At 38.3% G+C, this 26,674-nt stretch overlaps 1 protein-coding gene across 1 annotated transcript; it reads left to right on the top strand.

Annotated features, from left to right (window-relative positions):
- The first annotated feature begins 503 nt into the window (after positions 1–503).
- LOC132832591 (muscarinic acetylcholine receptor M2-like) lies at positions 504–23,067 on the top strand. Its single transcript, XM_060850677.1, has 3 exons — positions 504–726; positions 9,574–9,699; positions 21,635–23,067. The coding sequence occupies exons 1-3, from the start codon at positions 504–506 to the stop codon at positions 23,065–23,067; spliced, it is 1,782 nt and encodes a 593-aa protein (XP_060706660.1).
- Positions 23,068–26,674: the final 3,607 nt, after the last annotated feature.

The raw sequence follows: 26,674 nt of genomic DNA, 5'->3' as shown, positions 1-26,674 counted from the left end.
GGCTGGCCTTATCCATAATAGATTAGGGTCTCTTTGCGGGATTTAAGCAACGAGCGTTGTGTGTTAGTGTATTTTATTTCACGTGTTGATTTGATTGTTTTAAACACAGTTCGAATAGCAATGGCTCTTTCAGTCACCATGGAGTTTCTGGAGCTCGAAGAAGTGACCTTGGGGTTTTACAAAAGGCAAATAAGATCAGCTGCAGGAATTAGTCGACGAGCTGGAGTTGAAGTTACCTCCTCAGGTGACGAATGATGTGATGATTGCAGGAGTAACTCAACATTTAATTTGGCTGGAAACCCTATCAGGATCTATTGAGATAGCTAAACGTCAATTGCAGATGAAAAAAGCGTCACTTAGAAGTACAAATCAAACAGTTTATTTATGATTAAAATCAAAAGAGAAAGAAAAAGAACGAATAGCTTTAGCAGAAGAAAAATAAAAAAGAGAGACAGTTTGAACTTCAGAAATTGGCACTTGAAAAGGAAAGTTAGCTAAAACGGATGGAGATGAAGGCGGAAGGTAGGCTGATTGAGGAACAGCGTGTGAATGAGCAAGACTCTCGTAGTGAAAAGTCGGGTTTGAAACTGTTTAAGTATATTCATTCACTGCCCAACTTTGATGAGAAGGATGTGCGAGTCTTTTTCATCTCATTTGAGAAAGAGGATAAACAAATGCGGTGGTCAATAGCCATGTGGGTTACGTTGATCAAAGCCAAACTTGTAGGTAGAGCAATGAGGACGTGAAAAAGCTGTCGTACGTGTATATGAGCTTGTACTAGAAGCCTACAGACAACCTTTCAAGAATCTAAGGAGAGACCCTGGTTAAACTTAAATTGATTTTGAAAGGATCAAAGTAATTTTGATAGTTGGATAACAGCATTAAAAATAGAGCAAACTTACAATGCTCTTCGAGAGACAATTATTTTGGAGAAGTTCAAATATTCACTGCCTGATATAGTACAAACACAGGTGGAAGAGCACAGGGTTAAAACAGCAAGGTTCACAGATGAGGTGACTGAAGATTATTAGCTGCTCTGTAAAACAGAATTTAGCTTCCCGAATCAATATCCATCCAAATGGGATAGGAAGTTGAGAAATGAGAAATCCTTCTGGAGAAAGAGAAACAAGATCACAGTGAAGATCATAAGGAGAATTTACCACAGGGTAAAAAGGAGACCCTTGAAGGGGACAAATAATGTAAAAATCTCCAATATATTAATTGCAATAATGTAGGCCGCGATAAATTACAGTTTTGGTGGGCTCGGCAGAGCTCAGGAAAGCTAGACTTTGGAAAACAGGATAAGCCTGTGCGGTTTGTTGGAATGGTAACAGAAAACATGTTTGAAGCTAAGTGGTTACATCAGAGTGCACAATCAGAGGTTGGTTAAGGAGGAAATTCCTGATCTGCTTAGAAATATACCTGCAAAGGTAAAGTTTATCCACATAGGCTAATAGTGGCAGGTAAAGACGTTACTATAATGCGAGACAGAGAATATTTTCAATCTGTGATGGTGAAGGATATGGAGATATGTACCCCTGAAAGACAATTGCATAAAGGATACTGTTAACAGGAATTAATGGTGAGATTTAAAAAATCAGTTATGTCAAGTGCAGTTAGAGTCTCCAGGAAAGAGTGGAGAATTTGTGGTAGAAGTATTGGACAAACTCTCCACTGCAGGAATAAAATATATCCTGGTGAATAATGTAGCTGATTCACTGCAAGGCGTGATATCTACTGTAGTTGAAAAGCCAGTGATGACTTCAGCAACTGAAGCAATACAGAATTCATATCCGGAAATTTAGTGGATTGGATCGGAAATCAGCTAGCTGAATGAAGACAGAGGGTGGTGGTTGATGGGAAATGTTCATCCTGGAGCTCAGTCACCAGTGGTGGGCCGCAAGGATCAGTTTTGCTGCTACTGCTGCTTGCCATTTTAATAATTCATCAGGATGTCGACGTAGAAGGATGGGTTAGTTAATTTGTGAATGACACTAAGGTAGGCAGAGTTGTGGATAGTGTCAAAGGATGTTGTGGGTTACAGAGGGATATAGATAAGAAAAGATGCTGGACTGAGAGGTGGCAAATGGAGTTCAATGCCGAGAAGTGTGAGATAGTTCACTTCACAAGAAAAAAAAAGGAATGGAGAGTACAGAAGACCCTCTATTATCCGAATATCCATTATCCAAACATCAGATCATTCGAAGGAGAATCTCAAGATTCCAATCGAAACATTACACCAAACAGCTGTTTCAAACCTGAGTGCGTCTTTTTTTACAGGTATAATGAATAAAAATGAACTCAGTTCACTGAAATATTGCAAAGAACGGTCCTGGACAGTCCAGGCATCACCTCCAAATGACTGATCTCCCACCCTTTCTTTCTCTCGCAACACTTTCCCTGGAGTTCTATACAGGGGTGATACCGAAACTCCCCTTCCCTAGGTAATCTCTCCAACATTGTCCTGTACAAGGCAGAGGTAGAACCTGTCAAAACGTTGTGTGTGTGTTCGCTAACATGCGCTATTTGGAGACTTACACTACAAGGGAAGCAGCAGTCTCACTGATGTTGGAAAGTCCGGCTGCTCTGGGGGAGGGGCTGGCGGGTCAGATGAGATCAGGGCGTGGAGGTGGGTCAGATGGTGGGTGGAGATGGATGGGGCTGCAGTGTTGGTGGTGGGCGGGGGGTGGACGGGGGCAGTGTTCGACGGGGTTTGGACTGGGCGGGTGGCGTGTGAGTGGACAGAAATAGGGCAGACTAGGAGCGGACACGAGGCAGTGTTGGACGGGGTTGGGGGCGGGCGGGGAGGGTGGGACGGATGGGAGCAAGGTCTCACAGGCAGGGTGCTGCTGCCTAGTCTCCTGAACGGGGATCAGACTTCACAGAACGGTCCGAGCCCCAGCGGAAATCAATTAAATGAATAATAAATTATCCAAACGAAATAGTGTCCGCCCATCTTGTTTGAATAAGCGAGTTTCCTCTGTATTGGGCTCGTGGTAAACTTCTGGCCAGTGCAAATGAACAGAGAAACCTCAATGTTCTGCTACAAAAATCCCTGAAAGTTGCCACGCAGATTGAGAGGGGTATTAAGAATGAGTTTAGGAGCCACTTATCAGCTGTGCAAGACACTAGTGAGGCCACTCAAGGAGTATTGTGTGCAGTTCTGGTAACCGCATTACAGAACGGATGTGGAAGATTTGAAAAGGTTTCAGAGGAGATTTACTCGAATGTTGTGTGGTACGGAATGAAGGTCTTATGAGGAAAGGCTGAGGGAACTGAGCATGTTTTCATTGGAGAGAAGAAGGTTGAAAGGTGACTTCTTCATGACATATAACAAAATTAGAACGGAGATAGTTTGAGATCCTTTTTCCTTGGATAATGAAGTTTAACACGAGCCGACATAGCTTTAAATTGAGGAATGGTCAATTAAGGACGGATATTAGTGGTAATATCTTCAATCAGAGAGTAGTAAAGCGCGTGGAATGGCATGCTTCCAACTATAATAGACTCGTCAATGTTAGAGGCATTTAAGTGGGCATTGGACATTCATATGGATAATAGTGGAATGGTGTAGGTTAGATGGCCATCAGATTATATTCACAGGTCAGCACATTATCGGAGGCCGAATGGCCTGTACTGTGATGCTTCCTTCTATGATCTATGTTCTAAATACAGGGAGCATTAGAAACGTGATATCAATCACGAAAGATCATAGCGTCAGGATTATCCAGATAATTTGGGATAAGGGAATTCCATTTGTGATTTTTGATATCGGAGATTGAATTAGTTTTGGGGCATGAAGTGAGAGGATCATTAGAAGTAATTAAGGATAAATTTGTAAGTCAGAATTCAGAGACTACACATTTGGACTACGTAAAATTTTAGAGAACGATTAAATAGAACTGGGGAATTGACAATTCTGCATTTAAAAGTATTGCACCATGCCATGAAACAGTAAGCAGACAAGAAATCATAAACTCGTAATTTTGCTATCAAGGATAAGGTATTAGTGGTACCTCCAGCAATAGATGAACGTTTGAAAGCAGTGTGCAGTGAACCTTATCAAATCAAAAGGAAATTGGGTGAGGTAAACTACTTGAAATGGACTCTCGACAGGGTGAAATCTCACAGAGTGTGTCATGTTAATATGTTTAAAAATAATTTTGACTTGCGAAGGAAAGAAAGAGGAGAAAGTGTTGATGATAACAATACAGAAGGGAGAACCAAGTTCAAAGGATTCTGAATAAGACATTCCTCAAACTAAATTGGACAATGAGGAAGGTCACAAAAATTGGAATAAATTATTGAGTTTCCTTCCTGTGAAAAATCGAAATGACTTGGAAGAGCTGTTAATATCATATAGGGAGATATGCAGAAATAAGCAACTTCCTTCTAGGCATAACCTCTAAAGTTGGCACAGATTCAGAAGGAGATAGAACACAAACTCCAATATGGCATAATCGAAGTGAGTTGAAATGGCTGGAGTTCAACCATAGAAGTGGTGTTGAATAGTACCTAACAGTTATGTGTGGACTATCACAAAGGAAATGCAGTTTCAAGGACTGATGCATATCCAATTCCGAGGTGAGAAGACTGTATTGAAAACGTGGGAAAATTAACTTACGTTTCTAAGCTGGATTTGCTCAAGGCTACTGGCAGTTACCTCTGTCAGAAAGAGGAAAGGCATTTTGACTTTTGTAATGCCAAATTGACAGTACCAGTTTAAGATAATGCAACTTGGTATGAAAAATGTTCCAGCCACATTTCAGAGACGAGCCAATAATGTTCCAGCCACTGTGTGGTGTACATCAATGTCATGATGATTTTTAGTCACACATGGAAGGAACGGTTACAACATTTATCGGACTTGTTCAAATAACTTCAGAATTGAGAGGGAGGAGGTTGGGGGCTTGGTGGTAAATCTAGCTAAGAGTGAATTTGCCTGAGCTATGTTTTCTGAAACGGAAAAATAGCCTCATGGAACGCAAAAACGGAAGTGATTGAGGAATTTCCCACACGTTCGGCGAATATTGGGGTGGCACGGTGGCTCAGTGTTTAGCACTGCTGCCTCACAGGACCAGGGTCCCAGGCTCGATTTCAGCCTCCAGTGACTGTCTGTGTGGAGTTTGCACATTCTCCCTGTGTCTGCGTGGGTTTCCTCTGCGTGCTCCAGTTTCCGATGTGCAGGTCATGTGAATTGGCCATGCTAAATTTCCGTAGTGTTAGGTTCATTAGTCAAAGGGAAATGGGTCTGGGTGGGTTATTGTTCGAAAGGTTGGTGTGGACTGGTTGGGCCGAAGGGCCTGTTTCCACACTGCAGGGAATCTAATCTAAAATGAACAGTATTATGGTTCTTGATATTGAGTGGAATTTATTGGAAGGTTGTGTCGAATTTCAGCAGTGCGCCTGCACCACTCACTGAATTGTCATCGAAAGACAAGAAGATTTAGTGGACAGCAGACTGTCAGAAAGCGTTTGACAGACTGAAAACTGTTCACAACCACCCCAGTATTAGCTACACCTGATTACACAAAGCCTTTCAAGGTGGCTATCGATTTGAGTGATGTGGATGTTAGTGCTTTGCTCCTGCAAGAAGACGATGAGAAGATAGAAAGACCTATTGCGTATTTCTCCAGGAAGTTGAACGTTCATCAGCAGAAAAACTCGACAAGTGAGAAAGAGACTTTAAACTTGGTGACGGCACTACAACATTTCAGCGTTTATAATACCAGGAACGCATCTGAGGCAATCGCATACATTGATTATAACACATTCAATTTTGTGGAGAAATTTAAGGACAAAAATGCCAGATTGTTTCGACGGAGCTTGCTATTCCAGCCATATAACTTGAACGTTGTGCATGTGGCGGGTCGAGAAACCTGATCGCCGATGCATTGTTGAGATTTGAATGAAACAAAGACTTTTCGTTTTGGGAGAACCACAGGCTGAATACGAATGTAGTTGTGCATGTTTATGTTTATAGTCAGTGAAGGAATGTGTGTGTTTAAAGTCCTCACCTTTTCTTTTTGATCTTTTGAAAAATGAAGTTATCTTTTGTTATTGATTGTTGGTTTTTTTGCAGCGGAAATGTCACTTACAGATTTTTCGGACAAGTTTTCTATGCCCTTGAGTTGTTTTTTACACAGAGAGGGTAATTGGTTAGGCTCCAACTAGGCTGAGTTCGAAATTTTTATTGGATTGCTTTGTTTTTCCCAACAGATAATTCCTCCTGCTTAAAAATTTGATATCTTGAAAAAAGGTCTAATCATAAGGGGGTGGCCAGATGTCTGGGTAGCTCACCTTCATTTATATACTTCTTAATTAGATTCAGAATTTTAATGAGTTCAGTAGCAGCTGTGTGTGGAAAAAGGTGCTGGCTCCTCTCTCTCCTTCTGCCCTTCTGACGTCACAACTTGTAAACTGTTTGTGTCACTTTTACTTTTTGCGATAAGTGATGTGCTTGTTGGGACTGTTGCAAGTATTTTCGGAACAGCATCATTAAGTCTGTTTGAATAGGGTAAATTCTATTTTCTGTTCTTTGTTTTACATTCCGTAATTTTGTAAATGAATTCTGTTTCTTTAAAACTTGGCAGTCTAACTAATAATTCACTCCGGAATATCCTCTACACTTAGCTGAACCAAATAGCAAATTGATGGTCTGGCTACTTGCTTAAAAATATTTTTGAAGGGTCTGACCTGGTCCGTAACAACTGATATTAATTATTCTAGTAGCTGGCTTCTGAACATTGTAAATACTGAATATTTGGCGATTGACTAAAGAAAGAAATGGATGATGTTGTCAGTCACATTGGATGGCATAGAAATTAATGAAACTTCACCGACTAGATTGTGGCATGTGCTCTAATCTGTGTTAACAGTGGTGACATGTTTGAGCTGAAGGATGATAGGGATGGATGACAAGCCATGAATTTGGAACATTGAACGTTAGGAGCATTTACCAGTTGGGAGTTGGGCTGTGATGTTAGAGAATCGAGAAAGATATTTCATAATTTTTATAACATTCTCTTTACACACGTGAGCATCATTCCCAACATGCCCCTCGTAAGCAAATTCTGTTTTAATCAACAAAGTTCTCAGGAAGAAATCACACATGCTTCAGGCGAGCATTTTCGATGCTACTCAAGTCTGCTGATCAGCTTCTCACAAATCAAACGTTAAATCATGCATAGGTAATAGAACCGAGGGGCGTTTATAATTCTGCACCAAGCAAGGAACTACAATTGCTGCAATAAAACACATGCCACGAAATAATCTGCATGCTCAGCTAGAAGGCCGACAGCCAGAAGTATAATTAATGATGAACAATAACCTGTATAACTAGAGGTAAATCACACACCGGCTGATAAAACTTCTTCACCCTCAGAAATTAAATTCAATTAAGCTTGTTCATGTCTTATTCTTTCAAAACTTGTTTATTTTTCTCTCTGACATCAACACGATGAGCTTGTACCTGTACATACCTCAAGAGCAAAGCCAGTAACCTTTCCACCACAAAGATTGAAATAATATTCAGATGGAATCTTAGCTGATTCATATCAACATTCTTAAAATACACAGCAATGGCTGTATCATTACAGTGTGAGTTACTGATCTAGAATGGGAAGAATTATAAATATTCACAGCTGTTGTTATTGCTGGCCAGTAATCGACTGAAGCTGTAATCTGTGTTTTGAAATGCTTTTCAATGACGATTTAGCTTTGTTATTGAATTATCAGTTGCTTGAGCAATGAGGCGTATTCTGTCCTTTTGTTTATTATCATTCCAGATGAAGCACATTTTCACATTAACATTTGAAAAGTGTCTTATTTCTCCTAGACTGAATATTCTAATTTTCACCTTCCCAATCACCAAACGATCCATTCATGGTGATCAGGCAACATTGCAATATAATTTCATATCTGTACATACATATTTTCACTTAATCTTAGCTTAATTTATCCTTAATTACCACTATACCAGAATTCATACCCAATAGATTATCATGCAGTTCCAAACGAGATGGTACTGTCATGCACACTATACTCAAGCAACCCCTTTCCTTTTTTTTCAGCATTACAAAGCGACCACTATCGATGTGAAAATCTATTCCTCACCTCTGTCACTCCCAATCCACATACCATATTTCTACATATTTTGTTAAAAACAAATGAAATGGAAAATCGTCTTTGTTTTATATTCCTTTCTCAGAAACCAAGCCCACAACACTCCCTCCCAATGAAGTATAGAGTTACCTGCGCATTTTTTTAAAATAGTATAATTTGCTCTCTGTTCATAATGTTGCCTCTTGCTTATTGATCAATACGGGATGAATGATCATACTTCCACTGAGACTGCAAGTGTGGCCCCAAGATGACAATTGCTTTGTTGGTTATTTCTCCATGTTGATTTCAAACTGAACTTCCTGGCTTTGACTTGTCCTGGTCTGCTGATGAAGTGAAATGAAAGTCGAAAGAATAGTAGCAGGTTTTCTGACTTTGTGATAGTGTAGTCAACTGAACGTTGCATTCAATAATTTTACACAAAGCGTTTGGATCAATCTTGTCACCTATACATTCTTTTTACTTTGTTTTACTAATCTTTATTCTTTCTTAATCGCACTGTGTTGCCTTTCTACAGGAAATAATTGCTCTCAGTAGTGTTTATATTTTTGCTTCTTTTATCCAGCCAACATGAATATTTTTGGCATTTGAAATACAAAATGATTTCCAATTCATCAAAGCTGCTTTAACCCCCATCATATTTAAGTTATTTTGTTCTTCAAGACACCCTTTTCCCTCTTCCACTGCCTTAAACCAATAACATTCCAGACTTTATTCAGTTCGGATTAAATTCATCTTCCTGCAGATTTGATTATAGTTACCTCCAGAGAACATGGCTGACCTGCAGACTAATTGCAGCTTGTTATGCTTTTTGCTCTTCTTGACCATTTACTAATGAGTGAATCCCCTCATACATCTGAACATTATACCTTCGTCATGCTTTTCCAGTTAGGGGAAGGGGCATGGGGTCAGCAGCGAAGGGCAATGTTCTTTGTAGGATTTTCACCATAGTAACACATTTGAGGTGAGTTAAAGGAGTGAAGTAGGAGACACCTGGTGGAAAGCAATTAGTATTGTAGTCTTGGAAAACAAAAGCCTGTCTCTGTCAGGGATATTTTCTGCATGTGAAAGGAATCTGAGCATGGGATGGGGCAATAACTATAATGAAATACATCACAATTAATGGAGAACTGAAGTCAGATGAGCAAAGCATCGTCTCACGCGATGGTTATCATCAAGTGTGAATTGATGTTGGTTTTGTGGCTTGTTTATGCTGAAAATATCGGAGATTTACCACGGAATTTGTTTTGCGAACGGTGTGTCTGTGATCGAATATGTGTTATGATGTCAAATTGTGGTGAATTTGAAATGAATTTTCTGAATGTATTTGTTCACTGGCCGTGATTGATGTCAGTCTCTATGGAATCAATCAATTTGTATCACTGTTCTTTATTTTTGATAGAGGAAACTCTTTTCAAGTCATATATAGGCGTATATATATATAAAATATAGTGTCAGCAGACACATCACTAAATCTCATCAGCGGCTCCATTGATATGGACCAGTGGATGTTGTATAATTTCATCGTTCACTTAGGAAAGATGCATTATCCTTTCCTTGCTGCCTTTGGTGTTCCAGGTAAGTCTATACATCCAATTATTAACTTTATAAACTTCCATCGTTTTAAGCCAGTAAATCCATACATTGAGTGAACTTTATTCATTCTACCTATCGTATGATATCAATGTACTTTTATTTTCAATGCTATTGGATTTATTTAGAACGTCATAGTCCATTTACTTTTCCAACGTTCCCCTGCTGAGATTTCCTTCTTAAGATTACCCGATTTCAAATTTCCAGCACACACTAGAAAACACAATTCTTATTCTGTTTCACACACATCATGACACAGAATTCATATCAGCATGTGGAGAAACATAAACTTTAAATAATTAGTATATTGCACTGTTATGACACGGAATGAAGATCCTGTCATCCATCTCACTTTATACCATCCCTGACTTGATATCATTGATTTTTGTCTAGATGTTTCCATGTTATAGGAATCAACTTGAATTTGCAATTTCATGTAATCAATAGGTTTGCAGAAGGCACTTGCAAATTGTTCATTTGAAATAATTGAGCCCGATGAGGTCTGTTGTGTGTGAGAGAATCATTCACTCATGTGCCACAAATAAATTACTGTGTGGTACCCTATCTCTTTTACTGTTTTTTTTTTGGCCCCTTCAGTATTTCTGATAGACTTAGCTCTTTTACCAGAAAATTAGGAATCTTTCCAAATGCTGTGACTCTGACCTCATCGTCGGCAAAATGTTTCCTTTCATGTTTGTACATCTGCTATTTCAACTTATTTTAGAACATAGGAAGGTATGAAAAGAAGTAGGACATTCAGCCCAACAGGTCTATCCAGCCAATAATGTAATTATTGTTGATTGAACGTATCAAGAACTCTTATTCACTCTATGATATAACCATTTTCAACATTGATAAAAAAAAACCCTCCATCAACCTTTATTCATAATAAAAAACATATAGTGAAACTGAAGCAGTGCTCTAGGCACAGACCTGAAATGTTCCCACTATCTGAGCAAAAACAACGTTCTCCACATGCTTGTCCTGAAAAACATTGTCATTTTAAGTTATGACTCATTGTTCCTGAGTCCTAAGCCAGAGTATCTAAGTTACTTTCGGCCATTTTCTCGAACTCTTTAAGTATGTTATGGTTTTCCATGAGATAACGACTCGTTCTTCAAAGCTGCTAAGTCTGAAGACAAATGTCCTGGAATTTCTCTTCAGTGAACATGTCTGTTGAATCTTTATTAAATTCCTCCTATTTGAAACCTATCGTTGAGTAAAGTGACAACAACTGTATAGTGTAATCCAGTTATGGCATAAACAAGTTCCCAAAGAATTATCGAAACACTTCAGCATATCTGTATTCTGATCCCCTTGTGAGCAAAGCCGACCTTCGAGTTGCTGCCTTAATCTGTCACAGCACTTAAATGCATGCCTTCAGAGATTTATTGTCAAGCGCAATAAAGTTCATTTGTTTATTCAGAAATTTTAACCTCACATCATTGACAGCGTATTTTGGACATCTTTTTTACTTGTAAAATTAAATAACTTTAAATATATAACAAGCAAATGTCGATTGTCTTCTTATTCCTTATCATTATTCCTGCCCACATTTGCTGGAAAATATTTTATATTTTCCTCATTAGAAACATCCCTGCTTTATTTAGTGCCATCGAAAAGTTTGGGACATAACATTGAATACACACATCCAAAGCATTGATATTTGTTGTGAACTGCCGTGTATCGTGATCTGACTACGCCTCCAATAATTACAGTCTGGAAATGAGTGAATGATGCATTTACTCTGTGTACTTCTTTCAAATCTGATAACCAAATCTTATGAAATGTCAGTACATGTTTCCTGTACCATGATATTTAACAAGTAATGTACTGCCATTGATTATGAATTAACCAGAAAACAGAAAGCAGATTCTTTTTCTGGACTTTGGGTTATAAGCTCGCATTGGAATGACTACAGTGGTTGTGCCATTCCATTCCACGGTATTGCTGACGAGGACATGCTGCTGAACTCACTGGTGGTATAAAAGGTTTTATTTTTCTCAGCTGATTATCAATTGGTTTGAGCACAATGCCACTTTAGCATATATCACAAAAAAGTTTTGATGTTGGATTCGAGATTGGGTTCTGAAGCCACAATGAGACATCCATTTCATTTTCTTTCAGTCCATGCCAAATATTCATTTTCATTAAGTGATGGTGTTCGTTGAATAATGGAGACTGTGAACAAAAGATTATATTTTCATACGTACATTTCAATATTAATCTTAGTTTGGCCATGAACCATCTGCTCGTGATAATACAATTGCAGCCTCAGAAAAAAAGGGACATGAATCTTTTCACTTGTGATGAAATTTCCAGAAGCGAATGTGGAAAGAGAGACAATGGACCAAGTGCCACGAGAGGAATTCACCTCATCCGTCATTGGGGATGAAATCTCTTGTAACCAAATTTGAAAAGTTGGTATTTCCTTTTAAACCACCGAAATTTGATATCATCTGGATGAAACTTTACAGATGCTGTCTCCATTTCAACCAATCTTCACGAATAATTCCAAACTTGTGATTGCTGTTGAAGTCTGAGGATTTGCTTGACAACATTCTTGAAGTTGAGCTCCTTCATGCACTCGTCTTTTGGCAAGGCATATCATTGGAGAGGTGGAACTAATTAATCTAGTGAAGGATTCTCTGAGTTGGTGCCAAAACCATTCCTGTCATATTTGCTTTAGCAGATTAGATTAGATTGCCATATGTTCCAAGTACAGGAATGCAGTGAAAAGTGTGAACATTCCCCAGTCTCCTGTGGCATCTTAGGGAAATGACACAGCAAGCATCAATCAAAGAAACAGGAACAAAGGCAAATTGAATGTGCCAAAAAAAACCAGTAGGCTCCTGGCTCTCCCACTCGATTGTAGACATTGGCGAGGCCATAAAATCTCCACCACCGATCGAGTGGTGGGGGGTTGGGGGAGCTGAGTCACCAACGACGTCACCACAATGAGGAGTTGCCACTCCCTGGCAACACCTTATGACCTCCATCAACGTGAATCCTGCATCAGACCCAGGAATGCCACCACAGCCGCAGCCACAGCACTTCCTGAATCTGACCAAACAACGTTGACGTCATTGGAGCTAAAGCCACCACTTTGCAGCATCATCTCACCACAATCGCCATGACTCCCACACTGGGCTGATATTTGCCGCCATTACTAATCCATCCTACCAATGCTTCCCCAACAGAGCTTCCCAAATGAAACCAAACGGCACGAAGGTTAAAAAAGATGAAACATGAAAAAGAAAAAAAAGCAAAAAAAGAGAAGAAAAGCAGAGACTAAAGTGTGCATGAGCCTCAGCTCAGTCATTTTAACGCTGCTCCCCTACCACTGCCATTTTGGTTATTCAAGCTTCACGACGAATAGGCAATTGGCTGAATGTACAAATATTGTACTCAACCACTATCAGTTGTGTAGGCCAGCTTGTTCTAGATTTTTTTTCACTTCTTATCAGTTCTGCTAACCGGTCAAACGTGGAAAGGGTCTTATTCTGAGTTTGTCAGTAGGAGAACGTTTCTCTCTGCTCATAGACCTGGTCGTAGAAATTGTCGCTTGCTTTCAATTTAATTGTGTGGTGGAGAAGATCACACAAAATAAGCCATGAGATCTTGAGGTTACTAAGTTGTCTACAGGCTGCACAATTAGTATAGCAACATCAGCATGCAGATTATCACTGACATCATTATTAAACAGGTTTTCTTGTTGGCTTTCAAATACGTTCAGGGGTTTCCCTCCTAATAATCTGTAAATGCACATACTAAGCATCTTGATGCTAATATTTGTATGAGTCGGTCTGAAAATATGTCAAAAAGAAGAGAAGCTATTATTATGTTGTATATATCCCAATATCTAAATAGTGAACGTTTTTTTTTACAAGTTTGAACCTCTTTTTCTTCTGTTTATATATTTTCCTCACAGTTAACATAGCGACTGTTCTGATCCTATCTCGGGGGAATTGTGGTCTCACCAAACGTGTTACCCATTACTTGCTGTCTATGGCTGCGGGGGATACCTTACTTCTTATTATCGAACTGATAGACAGATACTTTCCTATTCTTCTTCAGAAATGTTTTCTCCTTGAGCACTTCACCGAAATGTATAAAATCCATGTCATCATGCTTCATTCAGCCACAGACTGTTGTGTCTGGTTCACTACCGTGTTAACTTTTGATCGGTTTGTAACCATTTGTTGTCACAAGTTTAAACGTAAACATTGTACTGAGAAAACCGCGGCTTTTGCCCTGGGAACGGTAGTTTTACTGAGCTCTATAAAGAACATCACGTGGTATGTTATGTTCACGGATGATTATTTGCTCGGATACACAGCTTGGTTTTGTTGTATGTCAAGAATTTTTATGGAATCACAAGACTGGCTAGCAGCCATGCATCTTCACTATATTCTCACGCTGGCACTCCCATTTGTAGTCATTCTACTGCTTCAAGCTCTCACCATTAAACATATATTATCATTCAGAACAGCCTGTAAGAGACGACAGGGAAATAGCAATAGTGAGAGTCGTTGTGCATTGGTAATGGAGCGACACAGAAAATGTATCATTTTACTTTTTGTTGTGTCGGGGAATTTCATTCTGTTATGGTCGACTTATGTGGTGGATTCTGCATGTGGTAGAACGCTGTTCTTCAAGTATGAGTCGATATTGGTTCTTTATTTAAGACGAGAATTAGGATTCATGCTCCAGCTCCTAAGTTGCTGCACACGTACTTACGTTTATGCCATGACTCTCAGTAAATTCAGAGACCAATTCAAAAATCTGTTCAATAATACGTTTACTTAAATTTGTCGTTTCATTAAATCATGAGAGCTATATACTTCTCATTATTAACAGTAATTCACACTGAATTACTGATCTGAAAGCTGTAGACTTTGTTCTGTGTGTGGAAATAATACAAGTATCAGAGTGGAATAATTGGATAAATGGAGGGCTTTTAATTATTGAATGAAGAATATTAATAAACTTGAGGAATGAGCAAATGATTGTTACCTAAAATTCAATGGAAATAAATGTGTTGTGGAACAAACTTTGTTTGGAATGTTTCCTCATCTGGATCAAGCAATAATGCAGCTGCACATCATGTTGAGTTACTGCACGAAACGATTGTTGCATTAACATATTATCAATCCAACACCTGGCAGCAAGGTGATAAAAAAGCAAACGAAACAGCAGTTTTGTACCTAAGTCGATAAACTTTAATACTTTGCAAGTTATGCTAAAGAAAAATAGGAACCTCTTTCGAGCATAATTTCAAAAAATTTCTGTTGGTCTGGTCGCCAAGTGATTGCCACGATGAGGTGGAAACAATGAAAAGAGTGAGGAGAAGATGAACAATCCAAAAAAAATCTGGCAGGTGCATTTTCAATTATTATGATGTAAGTCACACGTCGTCAAAAAATACAGCATCCAAACTGGCATGCTTTCAAACAATGAAACATATCAATAGAATGGCTACAGTGTTTGATGTTTTGGTGATGAAGATCATATTTCGTGGTCTTCAAAAACAACAGCGTATCCCCCAAAAAAATCTTAAGCAAAAATTGACAGGAAAATGCATCACACGACAAGAGTGGTTCAAGTGAGAATTACTGATGTGATTATAAAGAAAAGATAAATACTAAAAGGGGAATAATTAATGGGGAAAGTCGCCTCCAGAGTTGAATGAGAGCAACAATGGATGAATTAATGCTGACTGGCCGAGCTAGTGACGCCCACAATCTATAAATTTATTTTCCTCACAACAATTTATAATCAGACAAGCTGTTTCCAATGTTTATGGCACCATTCATCTGGGCATACAGACATTCAGAACAAAGACAAATGGATACAATTTTGTCCAGACAGTGCTCAGGGGTTGAAATCCAATGCTTGATTCGCTGATCAACACAAATTCAACTGTCGACTTCAAACAGGAGTTTTATAAATAACTGAAGGAAGAGCAATTGCCAGAATGATGTAAAACGCTGAGAAAATGTAAAGCTCATTCAACGGATCTTTTGGATGCCCCAGATAAATCTTCTGAACGAAAAAGCCTGCTGCTGTGCTAGATTATTTTTATCAGTCTGAAGTAAAAGCAAAACATTTCCCAATAAACACAGTGCTGAACCAAAAATAGATCAGCAAGCAAAATGGTAATTAAAGTCCATTTTTTGACATTGGTGAATTAGTTAAGAAAAAGAAGTTAAAAAACTATAGCGACTGGACAATGTTAGGTCTGAACTGCAGTTAAATTAGTGATATACACGATATGTCAATATTATGAATTGCGCCTTTTTCATTTGTTAGTGACGTGCAGTCAGTTCACACGGCGTGGTTTCAACATTCAGGACAACAGGCAAAATTAGTAATAAGCGCAGAGGGACAGTAACAGCAACTGATAGATAAGGCAGTCTCCTTGCTGATTAAATGTAACAAACAAAAATAAAAACAATACATTCTATTTGTAAGAATGGCGTGAGACAGTACAGACGAACATGAACACATTAGAGACCTTAGCCAAAAACTCCATTAGTTATAAATTTCATTGGTTTGAGTGGGCCCAGTGCTGGGAAATCCATGTTTCAAATCCATTAATAAATAATTTGGATTCGAATGGCTGTGGTGAAATTACGAAGTTTGCAGATGATACACAAATCAGGGAGTTAAAATGAAGACGATTTCCAGAGGGTACAACGGATTGGAGATAGGCAGAAGAATTGGGCAAAGAAAAGGCAGACATTAGTACATAAGTAATCTCTCTGAGCTGGATAATTTATTTTCGAACGTTTCGTCACCACACTAGGTAACTTCATCAGTCAGAGTCACCGGTGAAACGCTGGTGGTACATTCCACCTCTCTATTTATAGGTCTTGTTTTTTTTTTAAGTTGGGTAATGTCATTTCTGGTTCTTTTTTTTCAAGAGAAGACCTAAATTGATGGGTTTGTTGATAGAGTTCTAATTAGAATACCATGCCTCTAAGAATTCTCTTGCATGTCTTTGCTTCGCCTGTCCTAGGATATGTGTGTTGTCCCAGTCAAAGTGGTCTGTATGTATGGAACCTAGTGATTGTGAGTCGTGTCTTTTTGTGGTGAGTTGGTGGTCGTGTATCATGGTGGCGAGTTCTGCTTGTTTATCCAATGTAGAGTCTTTTTTTACAGTTCTTGCATGGTACTTTGTAATTGACATTTGATTTACTGGTAGTATCTAATGGGCCCTTTAGATTAATTAGTCACTGTTTAATTGTGTTGGCAGGTTTGTGGGCTGCCATGATGCCAAATGGTCAGAGTAGCCAGGAAATAATTTCTGATATTCTTTGATGTAAGTTAATGTAGCTACAGATTTTGTTTGTGTTTGCTTATGAGGAATTGACGGATTGTGTTTATTGGGGACCCTCGTTTTGAAAACGTAGTATAGATATTTTTCTTCTGCTTTTTGTAGTTCTTGGGTGCTGCCGTTTGATGTAGCTCATTGAAGTAATGTCTTGATGTTGCTCCGTTTGTGGGTGTTGGAATGATTGTTTCTGAAGTTAAGTGTTTGGTCTATGTTTGTATTTTTCGGTAGTCGCTGGTTTGAAGCTCTCAGTTAACTGTACTTTCAACTGTCACGTCTGTTGTCGTTCTCCTCCTCTTTTATGAATTTTATGTCTGTCCGGATATTCTCAATGCAGCACAAACATTGGGTCCACTCCGTGGATGTCACCTTTGTCATCACAAAACGTACAAATTAGAGGAGACATACAACACCATCAACCATACCCTGACACGCACAAAATGTTGAACATATTGTTAACGGAGAGCTTCAAACCAGCGTCACACAAAAACAACAAACACAGACCAAATACTTAACTTCAGAAGCAATCATCCCAACATCCACAAACGAAGCTGCATCAAGACGTTATTTTAACGAGCTGCATACACTACAGCACGCAAGAACTACAAAATGCAGAAAAAATATCTATACAAGTTTTTTTTTCAGAAAAACAGATACCCAATGAACCCAATATACAAATTGCTCAGAAACAAATGCAAACAAGCAGACACAACGCAACCAAAGCTTATAGCCACATTACCTTACACCACATACACTTCAGAAATAACTTCCAGATTACTCAGACCGCTTGGCATCATGGCAGCCCACAAATGTACCAGCACACTTAAGCAGCGACTCATGAAACTAAAGTATTCATTGAATACTAACAACAAATCTAACATTGTTTACAAGATACCATGCAAGAACTGTAAAAAAAAACTACATCAGACAAACAAGCAGGAAGCTAGTCACCAGGATACACGAACATCAGCTAAACATTGAAAGACACCACCCAAAATCACTAGTTTCCACACATACAGAAAAAGAAGGACACCACTTTGACTGGGATAACACGTGCATCCTAAGACAGGCAAAACAAAGACACGCATGATAATTCCTAGGGGCATGGCATTAGAACCAAAGCTCCATCAATAAACATATAGATTCAGATCCTACCTGCCTTCCCTTGAAAAATAAAACAGAAATTACATCACCCTCCGTAAGAAACATAGACCACTAAATAGAGAGGCGGGACATATTACCAAGAGTTCACCGATGACTGATGAAGTTACCTAGTGTGGTGATGAAACGTCTGAAAACAATTTTTTTTCCAGATCAGCGATCTAACCTATTTATTTCTCATAAACCTCAGCTACAAATCTTATCAAATATCTCTGTAAGTCAGACATATTTAGTCTGATCATGTGCAAACTGACGTTCTTTGAAAGGTCTAAAGTTGGCCGAAATTTTCAGTAAATGGCCGAACCCTCAGAGAGATTAACGTGCAGAGAGTTTTTCCGCAGACGTGTCCACAATTCCCTGTATGTGGAAACACAAGTGGATAAGGATTTCAGATGATGGATGACATACTTTCCTTTCTCACTCGGTGTGTAGACTATAAAAATGGGCAAGTAATGTTCCAGCTGTGAAGAAATTTAGTCGGCCATGTTTAAAATATTACATGCAGATCTAATCATTCTAACAGCAGAAGGATGCAGACACCTTGGAGTGATATTGGCCAGCAATGTGGTTACCTATGAATGAATAAATATTAAAATAAAACACACACTTAATATTTGATCTGAAAACCCGTCGGGGAAAAATATGTGCTACCATTCTGTCTAATACTGCTTCATTTCCCTGAATTACTCTGAAAGTACAACCAATGGTAGCACGAACAGATATAACAACAATAAGGTTTGTCAGCAGGAAAGGTTTGCAAAAGGGGCACTGGAAAGGAAAGTTGAAGATCCGAATCAAATGCATAATGAATAAACAATCGATTGAAATGAAGATTAGATTGAAAGTAAAAGAGAATAGACTCGACATGTTCAAACAAAGTTCTAGAAAAATGAAACTCAGGGGAGAACAGCAAAGTCACATACGTCTTCAAAACTGATAACGGTTTTCATTTTCAAAGTAATTTCAACTGTAAAAGTGATCATAACTCTGCAATATAAATACAAGGTAGTGTCATTTTCTGAGAGAAAATTCAAGATATGAATTGCTCAAAAAGCAGTTAGAACATGAAAATCGTTATGATGCAGAATGATGGATGTGTCTGCAATTGATACAATGAACAGGAAACTAAATTGAATATATGAGAGAGAAGGGCATAGATTGGCATGCTGACTGGGTTATATAAGTACCAGCCTAAGCCTAAATCCTTCAAATAACGTGATTAGTTGGCTGGGAGCTTACACAGGAAAATGAGCTTGATAAAAATACTCCCTGGGTGCTACAATACCGCCAAAACACATGCCCAAATGTATAATGAACTTCTATTTCAAATTTCTTCACATGCTTGCATTCTGGCTTAGGGAAAGAATTACCGGAAAGGAAACACCTCACAAAAAAAATCGGAAAGTATATTGTGGTATCTCCTTTCACTTATTCAACACCAGTTTGTGCATAGCAAAGAATCAAACGAATATTGCAATCTCATCAAGCAGGTAAGACAATTAATTTGTTGGCGGTTTTCTGACAAAACTGGAGCAGGAAATATATTTTTAAAAGTAAAGCAAATCCTTTCACTTTAAATTTAAATTGCGGTGATTAAAAAAGCTACCAATATCATGAAGGCAAAAAAGATTAAAATGAAAACATGCATCGATTTGTAATCATAATCACCCAATATTTCTTTCTAAATAATTAATATGTTCTCTCAGTGCCGATGAGGCCTTATTTCGAAATCATTTGCGAACTTGGTGAAGTGTTAAAAAAATTGATGCAACAATGTGTCCAGTTTTCAAACAGTGAACACTAATGACGCTTCTGGGCATTTACTTTCTGAAATGAAAACCACTGTTGAATGGAATATTTGAGGTGAATGGAGAGAAAACAGAACTTTAAAAATGAGCAGGAAACGGGCATGAGAATAGGACACGATACTGAAATAACCATGTGGCAATTTAAGACTGAAGTCTATTCGCAGTTGACGTGATTAGGAAACTAAATCATTGAACGAAGCAGCAAAAGCCAATACAATTTGCTCTATCATGCCTCCGTCATCTACTTGATAAAAACAACTGGGCCCCATTTCCCTTGTTTTCTTACTTCATACAATAATTTCCCCTCTTCTCATTTTTAATTATCAAATAAAATACAATGTCCACTGATGTATGGATTTCATTATCTGTAAAAACTTTGACGAATTTTCCTACATAAAACTTCAGGACATTTACTCTGGACTGTCAATCATAAACAAGCAGACATGTGCTTAGTGATTTCTGAAGAAGTTTCACTGGACCAGAAACGTTAATTGGTTTTGATGTACGCATACTCAGTTTTTCCGGTAATTTCTGTTTTTGCTTCTATTTGTCCCTTCCGACACTTTTAATTAATATAACATTATTTATATACATATTCCTGAATAGTGATTGGGATATTTGATATTTCTACAAAGCCAGCTTCTGTAAAAATTGGTAAAATCGTGCCATGTCAGCTCGATTCTACTCAGCAATGACAACATCCAAAAGAAATAATCAAAGTCGTTTTCTTCACAGCGCTGTTATCACAAAACATTAACCTATGTGATCAGAAAGGTGATGGAATTGGTGATATCATCAGTATTTCTGTGGTTTTGTGTTCATTTACACAAACTTACAAACCTCATCTCAAGGTTGCATAACAGACGCATGATCCAGGTTTTTGAAGGTTTTTGCACCTTTGCTTTGTTGGTGGAATGGTTGCAGAAGCGATTATTTTGAAGGAAAACACGGCGACAATACATCACTCCACACCTTGACTTTGGAATGTTTGTGGCTGCCAGAAACATGCTCTAAAATCATGCTCACTTGAATTTCCCCTCTTGAACTAAGATCACATGAAAACTGAACCCATCGATAGCGACGATATGAATTTACTCAACCTCAGGGTTGTCCAGTCCTCCAGGAACTGGAGCTCTGAGCAGCAACCTCCTCGGCCTAAATCTGATAGTTTATTAGATTTTATCCAACTTGGGTTTTTTGCGTTTACCCGAGAGAGGGTTATTTCTGACAGATCTGTTCTCCGTTAAGTCACATGAATTGAATGAGTTTAAGTGATTATTTTCTGCTGATACATAAACTCTCACAACTCAAAATTATTAAAGGTACGCTAGTGTTAACAACTGAAAACTTAAAGAAAACATTTGTGATTAAAGTAGGCATTTTGGGGCAATGCAACTAAGCTAAGGCATGTGATTAGTATCAATTTGTAATCAGTTAACATTTAATGCGGCATGAGTTCATTTTGAATTAAACCCCGGCACTCAGAAAGATCTTCACGTTTATAAGTGTCGCTTGTCTTATTTATTCTTTATTTATTTATAAAAATTTATTTAATGATCTGAATTCAAAATGCTGTTTTGATATTTATTTTAATTCAACATTTATGTTTTATCAGCGCAAGCTATGCATCAGAATCGAATAACAGAAAATGGAACGGAGACAAATGAAACTCTCGGTAACCCAGATGTCTGGCTCGATACTGGAAAAGGGACTTCTTACAAAATGCTTAAAGTGTTCTTCACTGTGATTGTAGCAGGTTTATTAAGCTTACTGACCATAATTGGAAACATTCTGGTCATATTTTCCATTAAAGTAAACAGACAATTACAAACAATCAATAACTATTTTATTTTCAGCTTAGCCTGTGCTGACTTGATTGTAGGTGTATTCTCCATGAATCTATACACCATTTACATTGTAGTAGGTCACTGGTCCATGGGTCCAGTGATATGTGACTTATGGCTTGCTGTAGATTATGTAGTCAGCAATGCCTCTGGAATGAATCTCCTTATGATCAGCCTTGACCGTTACTTCTGTGTGACCAAATCATTTAGTTACCCCTTGACGAGAACAATTAAGAGGGCAGTGATGATGATTGCAGCTGCTTGGATGTTACCATTTGTTATGTTCGCTCCTCCCATTCTCATCTGGCAGTTCATTACAGGGGAACGGAATGTTAGTGATGGCGAGTGCTATGTTCAATTCCTCTCAAATCCTGCTGTTACTTTTGGTACTACGATAGTCGCCTTTTATCTGCCTGTTACCATCATGGTGATGTTGTATGTGCACATTTCGCGTGCCAGCAAGAATCGAACAAAAGAGGATAAGAGTATGTTGGAGACAAAAATGGGCAGTGTTTGTCCCTGTCTAAAGAAAAACAAAACGATGAAATTGGACAGTAACTGCATAACCAATGCATATGCTAATATTACCCCTGTCAATTTGCAAAATAGCAAATTCACAAATTCTAATGACGGACACGAAAAACAACAAGTATTCTCCAATGAACCAACTTCCTTCAGTGGGATCCCATCTAAGCAGATGAAACAAGGATTGATGCAAGAGAGAACAAACGTTTCTAATGAGCAAAACTCCCTCAGCATGCAGCTATGCAATTTTTCTTCCCTAAAGATAGCTTACCAAACTCAAAACTTTCACAACAGTTCAACTAAATCAGGAAAAGTACCAACCATTAGCAGTGAGAATGGGACAGACAGAGAGATCAGACCTAACAATGAAATCAATACCACGACCACGGCCCCTGCCAAGAAGAAGGTAATTGCATCCCGAGAAATGCGGGTCACTCAAACTGTCTTCGCGATTCTACTGGCATTTATTATAACTTGGACCCCATACCATGTTATGGTATTCATTAAAACCTTTTGTTCAGTCTGTGTCCCCAATACAGTTTGGACTATTGGATACTGGCTCTGTTACATTAACAGCACTGTCAACCCAGCCTGCTATGCACTCTGTAACAGCAGTTTCAAGAAAACATTCAAGTATCTTCTCTTTTGTCACTACAGAAATATTGGTGCAACAAAATGAATGTTTTAAATAAGCATTTCCTGGTGAATGTCTGTTGACTTTCTTAATGTACATATCACAAAAAGCAATAAGGGAGGTTTCCTTTTGTTCCAGGTTATGAATCAATTACACAGTTGATAATTGTAATATAAGAGTCCCATTAGATCATAACCGATTAATATGTGATGCACGTTAAAAATAAAAATGGACTGATTATTTTCATGAATTTAGGAAGGAACTGAAAGTTAAATTTCTCAGGATAATTAATCGTTGCAGTAGAATATCGAGTAAGAATGCAGTGTATTGGAAAGTATACTATCTAGGCTGCAGTATGTAATTTAATGAGGTCGAAAGGCTCAATTAACTAGGCTATTGGCAAATTAAAGGAGAAAGTGAGGTCTGCAGATGCTGGAGATCAGAGCTGAAAATGTGTTGCTGGAAAAGTGCAGCAGGTCAGGCAGCATCCTAGGAACAGGAGATTCGACGTTTCAGGCATAAGCCAGATTCCTGAAGAAAGGCTTATGCCCGAAACGTCGAATCTCCTGTTTCTTGGATGCTGCCTGACCTGCTGCGCTTTTCTAGCAACACATTTTCAGTATTGGCAAATTAAAGCCAACATAACGGATTTGACATGGCCATAACTGTGTGAGTCTCGGTTTACACCATCATGTATCACTTGGCGGTAAAATCAGTGCTCATCAAATTGTAGCTGGATACATGTCTTCCGGTTCAAATTGAAGAAAATCATGATTTGGAAATGCCAGTTTTGGACTGGGTGTACAAAGTGAAAAATCACACAACACCAGGTTACAGTCCAACAGGCTTAATTGGAAGCACACTAGCATTCGGAGCGTTGCTCCTTCATCAGGTGATAGTGGATGGGTCAATCGTAACACACTGAATTTATAGCAAAAATTTACATTGTGATATACCTGAAATTATACATTGAAAAATTGATTGTTAAGTCTTTCATCTGTTTGAATACCATATAGTTTCACTTCTTTCATGTGTAAATCACAAAACCTTTTATTAAAAGTTGCATTCTCAGGTTAGCTGTTAACAATGGGTGATAGCTAGACAATATGTTGAAAATTAAGTTGACAATTTAAGATATTGAGCAGATTTTGTAGTGGATATATGAGGGAAAGTGTTTCACACACAGTGGTGGGCAATTGAATTTCACTCTCTGTAATAGTGGTAGACGCAGAAGCTCTTCCAACATTAAATGAGGTGTGATGATATTTTGTGTTTAAGTGATGAGTTTTATCTTTTTTTGTCGAAGAGGTATTTGGAGAGACATGTGGAGCCGTCCATGAGAAGATTAAGAACTTGTGAAGCCTTGTTTTCTTTTTTTAAACAAAGTATTCTGGAAGATAGAAGCAGCCTGAGGCGGTGTGGTCAAACCTCCAGCCAACCAAGGTCTTTCAGCAGTTGCTGTTGGGGTCTTGAAGAAATTAAAGCAACTTTTCCTCTCTCAGTTGCAGCCACAAATTGGAGGTTATCTGTCTATGACGGGAGTTGGAAGTGAGACAATCTGTGCGCTGATTTGTTTTTCTTTATCAAAGTCTGTTTTTATAGGATACAGCCATACAGGTACAATTAAGTAGTAATGGTTACTATATCTATTATTCTTTTCAGTTTTGAAATAGAGTTAAGGCTTTCCAATTCATTCGTCTTTTAATTGCATTTTATCTGCATTGGATGAGTAAAGTATTTTTAATGCCCACTTTTTTTTAAAAAAATTGAATTGGACCTCTGACACAATATCTTGCATTGCCTTTAAAATAAGAAAAAAAATATTGTCCAGACTATATTCTTAGTCTATTTTGAGGGCGTTTGGTCTTGTCCATAACAAATTATTTCGATGTGTGCTCACTATGTCAAGGCATACTAGGCTCTGGGCTAAGTGCTGGAATGAGATTGAAATGAGATGGTTGTTTTTTTTATGAAATGCGTCCAATGGGCTGAAGCTTTTTTTCTTTTTCTGTGCTGTAGATTAACATGCCTAAGTGCTATTTAACTTTTTTTTTTCTAATGTCTACAATCTGCACATTGTGCACAGTGTTTTTGGACTATGTATCCTCTGACATTTATTATCTTGTTTTACTGATCAGTTCATACACCGACTGATTTAACTTTTATTTAGCAAGAAGAACAAAGCAAAGAGATGTATGATTAATTTAAAATTGCAAACTGTTCTCTTGATCTTTCTTTCATACTTGTTGATCATCTAACGCTGTCGGACTTTTGTGTACCAATCTTGTTTCTCGACGAAGTTATGGATCTATACCAAATTTAAATCCCTCAATAGTAGGTGAATGTCAGTGACAATTAAGTCATCACAACAAATGTTTTTTCCAAGACTAAATTATTGACAAATAGCAGTTCCTTATTCAGATTTGCAGGTTACTATGGATTGTATTTGAACATTTGTTTTGGCAAAAACAAACGATTTGACTGTGAATTCTCCAAAGCAGCATATTACTTTCATGCATTTATAGTTAGCAACATGTCTTCTAATTAATATTGTGCATGGAACTGCAGCTCCTCCTCCTTAGAATCATCTTCAAAGCATCTCAATAAACAAGAACACAAACACTTTTAAAGCAGTTCATGTCTCTTTGAGTGTTTTCATTCTTCACAGGTGCTTGCAAATGTCTTAGAAGTCATTTAAACTGCCCCATACTTCACTCACAATCACCTCCCTCTCCCAATTCTGGACCTTTGCCTAAGTTTATAAAAAAACATAACATCTCACCTCGGCTAGAAAGCAGAAGTCTCGACAAACCAAATGCACCAGACCGAAAAGTCGGAAGGAGTGAAGAAGCGTCAGGTTCCATTTCACAAATGCATGCACCTCCTTAGCATAAAGAGGATAGACATTGAGAAAGAAGTAGGCCAGAAATGAATGGTGTACAGACAAAGAATGGAATCCTGCAATATTGTTGAGCAGTAGTGTTTCGTGTGGATGAGAACCTGACTGCAGTTTATGCCTGAAAACTGCCATTTTCTGAAGCGAAACTTTGTGATAGGTGGACATTGAGCGGCCAGTGGTTGACAATGTGGCAAAAACAGAACAGAGACTAACGTTATCGTCTCTGCAACTCAACATGTTACATTATCTCTTCTGATGCAAGAGAAGAAACAGAAAATGGTGATTACGGATAATGTTTTGTGTGAAAGAAACGGTAAGAAAGCATTGGTGGACCGAACCTTTAGGCATGAATACGAGAGAACATTATATGGAGGGTGAATATTGGCTGGGGTAGTTGTGAACCGATGAAAAGCTGGAACTGCAAATGTGGGTCTTACTTCGAAAAGCACCATTCCTAGACCTGCCATCTTCTGGTCCGGCATACCTTTGGTCCGCTTTATATATTGAGGAGATACACCCCAATTGCTTTAGCTCAATGCCACTTGCATTCACAACTGGTTGGTTGGACAATTAACCAAATTCCTCCTGTCAGCTCGAATTTATTTTGGAACAACTCTACCAATCTTGTTGTACAATTACCAGATAATACATTAACATTCAGACATTTCTAGATCTTCGTTCAATTTCCATCATTGGAGCTACCTGGGATGTACAATTAACGTATTCTTTGTGACCATTTGATTGTTCCATTTT

This window comes from Hemiscyllium ocellatum, chromosome 35, assembly GCF_020745735.1.
Source record: "Hemiscyllium ocellatum isolate sHemOce1 chromosome 35, sHemOce1.pat.X.cur, whole genome shotgun sequence".
Lineage (NCBI taxonomy): Eukaryota > Metazoa > Chordata > Chondrichthyes > Orectolobiformes > Hemiscylliidae > Hemiscyllium > Hemiscyllium ocellatum.
The sequence above is the reverse complement of the archived record's forward strand: the minus strand, read 5'-3'. Positions and strand labels throughout refer to the sequence as shown.

Bases quoted from the DNA above. Each gene is read 5' to 3' on its own strand.
- LOC132832591 (XM_060850677.1), top strand. From the start codon at position 504: ATGGAGATGAAGGCGGAAGGTAGGCTGATTGAGGAACAGCGTGTGAAT. The intron at 727-9,573 runs GTAGAGCAATGA...TATAAAATATAG, and splicing joins GATCAAAGCCAAACTTGTAG to TGTCAGCAGACACATCACTA. The intron at 9,700-21,634 runs GTAAGTCTATAC...ATGTTTTATCAG, and splicing joins TGCTGCCTTTGGTGTTCCAG to CGCAAGCTATGCATCAGAAT.